General features: G+C 41.3%; 1 protein-coding gene and 1 pseudogene across 1 annotated transcript in view; both read right to left on the minus strand.

The window, feature by feature from the left end:
* Positions 1–2,957, minus strand: part of LOC122559686 (F-actin-capping protein subunit alpha-2) — a 45,866-nt gene extending 42,909 nt beyond the window's left edge. Inside the window, exon 1 of the mRNA XM_043709571.2 lies at positions 2,875–2,957. Coding sequence (XP_043565506.1) covers positions 2,875–2,913 — 39 coding nt within the window. The 5' untranslated portion in view covers positions 2,914–2,957. The remainder of the gene's footprint in view (positions 1–2,874) is intronic.
* A 422-nt stretch (positions 2,958–3,379) lies between these two features.
* On the minus strand, positions 3,380–4,270 carry LOC122559434 (very long chain fatty acid elongase 4 pseudogene; annotated as a pseudogene).
* Between the last annotated feature and the right edge of the window lie 3,819 nt (positions 4,271–8,089).

Raw genomic sequence — 8,089 nt, forward strand, 5'->3', positions numbered from 1 at the left:
AACAAATACCAGATGCAACAAAACACTGCAACATGTTTTAGAAATTGGGTCAATGCTCAGAAGGGCCAAAAATGTCACATGATACATATCAGACACCAAATATTGCTCCATCATTACAAAGGCAATAAATGTAATTATTTCTGAGAATTGCTCAGTAGAAAAAGACAGACTCCTAATTAATCTTTATACAGAGAACATAATTGTTCTGACTGACTTCAAAAACAGTTTTAGTTTAAAAGAAATGAATAAATGTGTTAATACTGCAACTTCAATGGACTTCTTGCAGTTACCCTCAACTTGAAGTAGAACCCTGTGCAGATTACATGGTGGCAGCCGGTTCCTCCCCTAGTCATCATGCTACACTAGAACACTCCCACTTACTTCAGGAAACTAATCAAAATTTGACCCTGAAATTAATCATTGTTTCAATTTGCTTTATTTTTTGCATCTCCAAAGATCACAGGTTTGTAGGGTGAAGAGGGTTATGGATAGATGTCACAAAGTCTGAGTATGGCAGAGTCAATGGACCCAATAGATCTTTCTTGAATAGTCCTTTTACCACTTTGTTAAATATGCTCTGTTACATTTTCAAACAAGAAATATTTTACTAACATTTTGCAAGATATATGAAGACCTAAAGGGCTATTTCCCTCCATTACTGACACTAAACCATTAGAAACTCAAAGGTGCATTTTTGGCATATTTAAAATAGACTCTGTAGAATACTTGATGTAACTTAAGCTCTATTTCCTTTAAAAAAAAAAGCAACTGATAGATCACAAATTAAGTTGACTAATCAATACCTCTGACTTTAATGTATATTTCCAGGATTCATGCCAAAGGCAGCAGTCAGACAATGGCATTTTTACACCAGGAGGAAAAGTTTCACATACACAATTCCATTCATGGAGGTAAGCACATTTTCAAAGAGCATCAAAGAAATGTTTTTAAACTTAAGAAACCAATAATCTAAAAAGATTTCTGACAAACTCAATTTATTATATTAGGCTCAGCAGACTGCAAAAGGCTTGACATGCTTTAAAAGTAGCATGACCAATTTTTTTTTTTTACAAACTGGCTAGATTGAATAATGGGGACCAACAATAATCTACACAGAAATTAAACTGCTCCATTATTTATAAAATTGTGATGCAAACTTTTTAAATTCTTGCTAAGGAATGCAAGTGAACTGTCATCAGCATAAAACTATATTTTAAAAAGTGCAAAGAGAATAGTAAAGGGAAGAACTGTGTGACATGTATATGGTGTACTTAGTTACATAGCCACAATGTCACCGTACCAAATTATTAGTGATATTAGTGGATAGTCTGCCATCACTGCATAAATGTAATTTACTGCTCCAGAATGGTCTCAAAAACAATGGTTATGCCCAGAAACATGATGATTTTGACATTGATTTGCGATTTTAAAAAATGCAAACTCTTCACTTAAGGCATCAAACTTCCTTTTGGGTAAATTGGTACATGTCACAAATTTACAGGTGCAGTGAACAAAAACTTCAGTGAAAACAAATCAGTATTGCTTGCAATTAAAATAAATTAAATTAAATCAAGAGGTTTACTAATTAAACAATTCAGTTTTGATATGGAAAACAGCCATGATGTCAATCTTGGTTAATCAAATAACCACAAAAAAGTTCCTTTAAACATTTCACACATAGCCGTAGTAAATTCTCTTGCTCCCTCCAAGTTATTGAGATGAGTTAATCAGATTTGCTGTAGTTCTGCTTTGCACACCAGCATCATAAAACTTTTTATAATTTAAATATTCCAGTTTGAGTTTTGTCTCCGCATGAAATCCACGGTCAAGATTCAGTGACATGTGCATGTTATTACAAGGAAAATGTTAACTATCTTATATTCACTCTAGCAAGTCTTAGATGTATTATTGCCTTCAAGTTGGAAAGTTAATCAAATGCCAATGATGACCTGAACAGACTGAATAAGCACAATGAATTTCCAATAAAGTAAAATTTAAAGGCACAGACAGAGTTGAAGGCTTACAGTTCTATTTTTGCAGGCTGATTAGCCAGCACTCCTTCAGATGTTAACATGACTCCAAATAAGTGCTGGGGGTGGGGTACAAAAGAACAGCCTTCAGCAAAGCAGCTACTTCTGGTTACTAAGAACAAAAGGCAAAAACAGTTAAACAGATCACAAGTTTGTAAGCTGAGCCAATAAGAAATATATTAAAATGTAATGACGGAAAGGGGGTAAGACAGAAAGAGTGAAATGTAGCCTAGGTATTCCCCTTCAGTATTTACTGACTGTTGCAGCCTGAGTAGCTCTTTCAGTTTCCCTATTGACTAGTTTGAGATTGACAATTCGTGGAGATTACAACAGGCGGACACCGGCTATTCCCCGGGTGCCACGCCCTGGTGCCCGGACACTGGCCCCAAAAGGAGCGGTCCCTGGATCTAACCTCCAGGCCGAGAGCAACAGTGGAGATGCGGCCGCTCCAAGGGCCTGAAAGGAGGGGGAGAGGTTATGGACCCCACCCCGACCGCTAACCCCGAACCCTACCTCCCCAGGCCACACGGGCCCTGAGCCCCCACACCCGGTTTTTTTTAAAAAAAACATTAGGAGCAGTGGGGTTGGTGCCCAGACGACGACCGTACAAGGAGTGCGGCAGGCTGCAGCCGAGCTAAAAATAAAAGTGGCCCTGGCCCAAAAAGTAACCGCCCCGGGCAGAGCAGATCAGAGCAGGGTAGGGCCCCTACAACCCACCACCTATAGCAGCCGCCCGGCCCATCTTCGACCCTTTTACCGGCTGCAGAATCAGAGTGAGCCGGGCAAAAGAAGCAGGACCATTTGGCTCAGTGACAACAAGCACCGCTAACGCGGCCACTCTCACCTTCTCCTCCTCCGATACCTGCTCCTCATGATCCGCCATCTTGGCCCGGGCTGTAAATAACTGACGCGCGGCCCCGCGCTCACCCGCCGCATCCTGGGTAAAACGTCAGCGTGCGCGCCCCTCCAGCCTCCACCCCGCTCCCCCAAACCCCTCCCCCTCTCAACGGCACCGGCGTGCGCGCCCCGTGCTCCATACCCACACGGGGGCGGCGCCGAGCGTGCGCGCCCTCTAACGGAGAGGGCGAGTTGGAAGGCGCGGCGTTCAAAGTGTTCTTTGTAAACTTGTTCAGTGCAGTTTATTTAATGGTGAATGTCTTTGGACTATAATTCACGTCAATACTAATGCATTAGTCACAAATTTAATTTACAAAGTAAATACAATCAGTTACAAAGATGGCAAAGGATACAACAATTTGGTTCAAAGCCAAATGAAACTCATGCATTTTTTGCTGACTCAGTTTTTAAAGAAACATGCAACATTTTGTTTTACACCTTCACCCTGGATCTTATTCACACTTGGCTTTTCCTTTCTTCTCCTTTTTCCCATTTTCTACCATCAGCTTGTTTTTTGATTTGAGTATCCTGTTAACTATTCCATTGCCATTCAGAACTGCTTTTCCATCCTTTATGAGCTCTTGTTTGGCTCCCTGTCATGAAAGTTGGCAAAGAGGATTATGAAAGGTGTGGTATTAAGATACAAATGCCTGGTGCATCCATCTTTGGTGAGGGTAATCAATGTACAGAAATAAGCAATGTGACCTATCATAACATGAAACTGCGCCAGTTGCAAGATGATCAAGTATCATTTCCACCAGAGATATTTTTGAAACTGCTAATCTGCAGTATAGATACATAACAATATGGATAACATCATTCATATGAGCTCGAAAAAAATTTCCCTCCATTTACTATTTTGATTCTGATCCACCAGGGGAAACATTGTGAAGTGATGATATACGTGCAGGAAGCTGACCTGGTTAAAATTCTTCCTCAATGTAAAAAATACTGTATCTAAATATTCATTCCCTTGTGAAACTAAATACCACCAGAAGGTCGGCACTATATGTACTTCATTGACATCATCTGTATAGTTGACAGTCTGGCAAATATAACTGTATTCTGCTGCTCTTGCAACAAGGAAGAGCTCTTTAATGATGTATAAATTTAGTATAACCATTGCAAAGTTGCAGAGATAAAATCAGCAGAGATCATAGCTGAAAAGGCTCCCTGTTCTTCTTCTATTATGGACGAAGTCACGAAAAGTGATAAAGATTACTCACTGCCAATGTAGGCAGGGGTGACTGCATCAAAGTCCAGTTTTCCACAGTCTGCAGTGTTAAGGCTGATTCAATTATCTGTCCATAAAACCCTAAGACATAGAAGGAGAGGTTGGCCATTCAGACCATTGAGTCTCCTATGCCATTCAGTGAGATCATGACTCGTAATAATTCTGAACTCTACTTTTCTGCCTTTTCTCCATAGTCCTTGATTCCCTTACTAATTAAATATCTATCAGTTTTGAATATACAGATTCACAAACCTCTGAAAGAAGAAATTCTTCCTCATCCTGGTTCTAAATATGTGACCCCTTATTTTGAGATTATGCTCTCTGGTTTGAGACTCTCCCATAAGAGGAAACAACCTTACCATGTCCACCCTGTCAAGTCCTCTAGGAATCTTAAATGTTTCAATAAGATGGCTTCTCATTCTTCTTAATTCCAAGGAGTACAAGGTCAATCCACACAACCTCTAAACCGAGGTTGCCTCCAATGCCTGTATATCATCCCTAGATAACAGGCCCAAACTGTTCACAGTATTCCAGCTGTAATCTGACTTCTGCCTTGTATGCAAGGGAGAAACTGTGCTAAAATAACAGCATATTTCTTCATGGGCTGTCAATCTAAACCGAAGCAGAAAGTGCTGGAGGTACTCAACACTATCTGGCAATACCTTGGCAGAGAGAGAAACAGAATCATTGCCCTAGATTTTCTGATGGGGAGATCGTCATTGTGCCAGTGTCAATTGAAGTTTTTCAGGACCTTGTAGAAGTGTCAATGCTGCTGACTCTGCAACATTCCTCAGGATGTTGAAGTTTCCAAGGGTAATAACTGTGAGACTGGGTGTGATGTATTACAGTTGGTGTTATGTTGGGACAGTGACCCTTTAAAATATAAGTCATATGATACTGGAGAGTGTTCAGTCAGTGCCCACGGGTTATTCAGACTTTGGTTGAGCTTTGACAGTGTACACTTCAGAATAAGAGGAGACCACATTGAGAGCAACTGACACAGTAGATGAGGTAGATGGATGCACAGGAAAATCTACTGTGTCCGTTGCTCTCGATGTGGTTTCCTCTACATCAGGGAGACAGGATGCCAACTTATAGAGAGTTTCAGGGAACATTTCTGGGACACAGGCACAAAACAACCCCACTCCCTATGGCCGACCACTTCAACTTCCCCTCCCACTCCCCCAAGGACATGCAAGTCCTGGGCTTCTTCCACTGCCAAATCCAAGCCACCCAACAACTGGAGGAAGAACATTGCATCTTCTGCCTTGGGACTCTTCAACCACATGGCATCAACATCAACTTCACCAGTTTCCAAATCTCCCCTGTCCCCACCTCATCCCAGATCCGACCCTCCAAATCGGCACTGCCCTCTTGATCTGTCCACCTGTCCATCTCCCTTCCCATCTATCTGCTCTACCCTTCCCACCGATCAATCACTATCACCCTACCACCTGCATCCACCTATCACCTTCCCAGCCCCCTTCCCCCTCCCCATTCCTGATGAAGGGTTTATGCCCGAAACATCAACTCTCCTGCTCCTCAGATGTTGCCTGACCTGCTGTGCTTTTTCAGTGCCACAGTTTTCAACTCTGACTCTCCAGCATCTGCAGTCCTCACTTTTTCCTTCATTCTGACCACAGTCGAGTAAGCACCCAAAACAGAATACTAGGATCCTTAGAGAGGTTCCTTATTTCGAATTAGAGTTAAAGACTTTGGAGAGTTCTGACTGACTTAAGTTGAATAGTTATCAAGCAAATGTTAGAGGATTAGAAACCTGATTTAACTCCACGGTAACAATTAAAATGAAGGTCCATGCTCACCACAATCCCCCTCCCATTTCCCTGATACCCCCAGATGTGAAATACTCTAGACCTGACCACTTGACTGGTCACTGATCTGCCACGACCTGAACTCATCCCCTTGAATCAATAACTTCATCACACCCTGACCCAGCTCTCCTGGATTAGTAATTTCAATTCACCACCCAAACCTAAGCACTCATCCACTTACCTCCTGCTGCACCCCTTCACCCACCTACCATCTTCCATCTGCCACCTCTGCACTTTCCCACTCACCCACCTGGCACACAAATTCTTCATATGCTTGGCACCCTTACCCTTCTCACACACCTGCCAGCCATGCCTTCTCCCTCCTGACATCCTATTCTCTCACCTTACTGCACACTTTACCCCCATACTCCCTTCCCCACATCCCACCCAACCAACTTAACCTGCCAGAAACAAGCAAGCCCCCCCACCAGCCACCATTCATGTCACCACTAACTCTTCTTCCACCTTCACCCACTAGGCACCCTTACCCTTTGCCACATAGCACCCTATCCTCACCCTTATCTTAGATATACTTAGATATACCTTCATTTGATAGCTTTCAGAGTGGCTTCAAGACCTTTAAGTCACAGAATACAAGCACTGACTACTGAAAATGTTGTAGGGGCATAGCTTCCACGCTGATCCTATTCACTCCTGTATTTATGATTCCTGGATTATCTACCCTGTAACTGCTGAGAAGGATCCTGGCTAGAAATTCATGGGGAGAACTGATCAGAATACTTGGAATGATTTTTACATTGGAATATGACTTCTTCAAAACTATAATTCTGCTGATTAAATATTCCGTCTGAATACATTTCCACAATCGCAACGATGAACTCTTCCATAAACCACAGAGCACTCAGAAAATAGATCATAGATTTTCTTTGCTTTGCATTAAAAACAATTTTTTTGATAATTTTTGAGAAGAATTGTAGCTCAGGTTGATAAGAAGTATGTAAGTTAGCTTGCTGAACTTGAAGGTTTGGTTTCAGAAGTTTTGTCACCATTATAGACTCTCACTGATGATGTTACCTAGTATGGTGACGAAATGTCTGAAAACAAACCTTCAAGCTCAGCGAGCTAACTTACATACAATTCGTTGATGCATTTGAGAGAGTAAGCTGGTGTAATTTTCTTAATATGGCTGAAAATGTTTTTAAATTTACCAAATGTGTCTAGTCCTCCATCTCAAGTCACCTAATTTTAAATAATTTAAAATGATTTTAAAAAAATACATTGGATGATTTTACAAGTTTCTTAGTGAATTAAATAGCCCACTTCATCCAGTCTCTGGATAATTGAAGACTAGACATGCCCTGAACAATGCATACTGTGACCTCTCAGAAGACCCAGTATACTGACCAAGACATAATTGTACAGAAATTCAAATTTCTGATCAGCAAACAAAGAATAAAGGTAAAGGTAAAGGTGAACCCACACTGTTGGCATCATTCTGCATTGTAAGCCAGCTGATCAGCCAACTGAGCTAACCACCTTTAAACAATGGAATATAACCATAGGGAATTCTTGCCAAAAATATATAAAACTCTTAGGCTACACCTGGAATAATGTGAATAGTTTAGGTCCCCTTATCTAAGAAACTTGGAGGCAGTCAAATGAAGGTCCATGACGTTGACCCCAGACATGGAGGGATTTTCTTATAAATAGAGACTGAGTAGTTTTGGGCCTGTACACTTTGGAGTTTAGAGGAATGAGAGGAAACTTTATTGAAATATAGAAGATTGTTATGGGACTTTACAGGGTTGATACTGAGAGGTTGCTTCCCTTATGGGAGAGTCTAGGACTACAGCATAATCTCAGAGCAAAGAGTCACCTACTTCAGGCAGAAATGAGGAAAAATTTCTTCTCTTGGTTGGTTGTGAATCTGTGAAAGTCCTCACCATGGAGGGCTGTAGAGATTGGGTTGTTGAGTACATTTCAGGTTGAAATAAATAGGTTTTTAATCCATAAGAGAATTAAGGGTTATAGTGAAAAGACAGGAAAGCAGAGATGAGGATTATCAGATCAACCATGATCTCATTGAATGTTGGAGCAAATTTGATGGGCAGAATAGCCTATTTCTGCTCTGGTAC

This window comes from Chiloscyllium plagiosum, unplaced genomic scaffold (genome assembly GCF_037043375.1).
Source record: "Chiloscyllium plagiosum isolate Xiang-an unplaced genomic scaffold, Cpla_swu_hap1 HiC_scaffold_19, whole genome shotgun sequence".
Lineage (NCBI taxonomy): Eukaryota > Metazoa > Chordata > Chondrichthyes > Orectolobiformes > Hemiscylliidae > Chiloscyllium > Chiloscyllium plagiosum.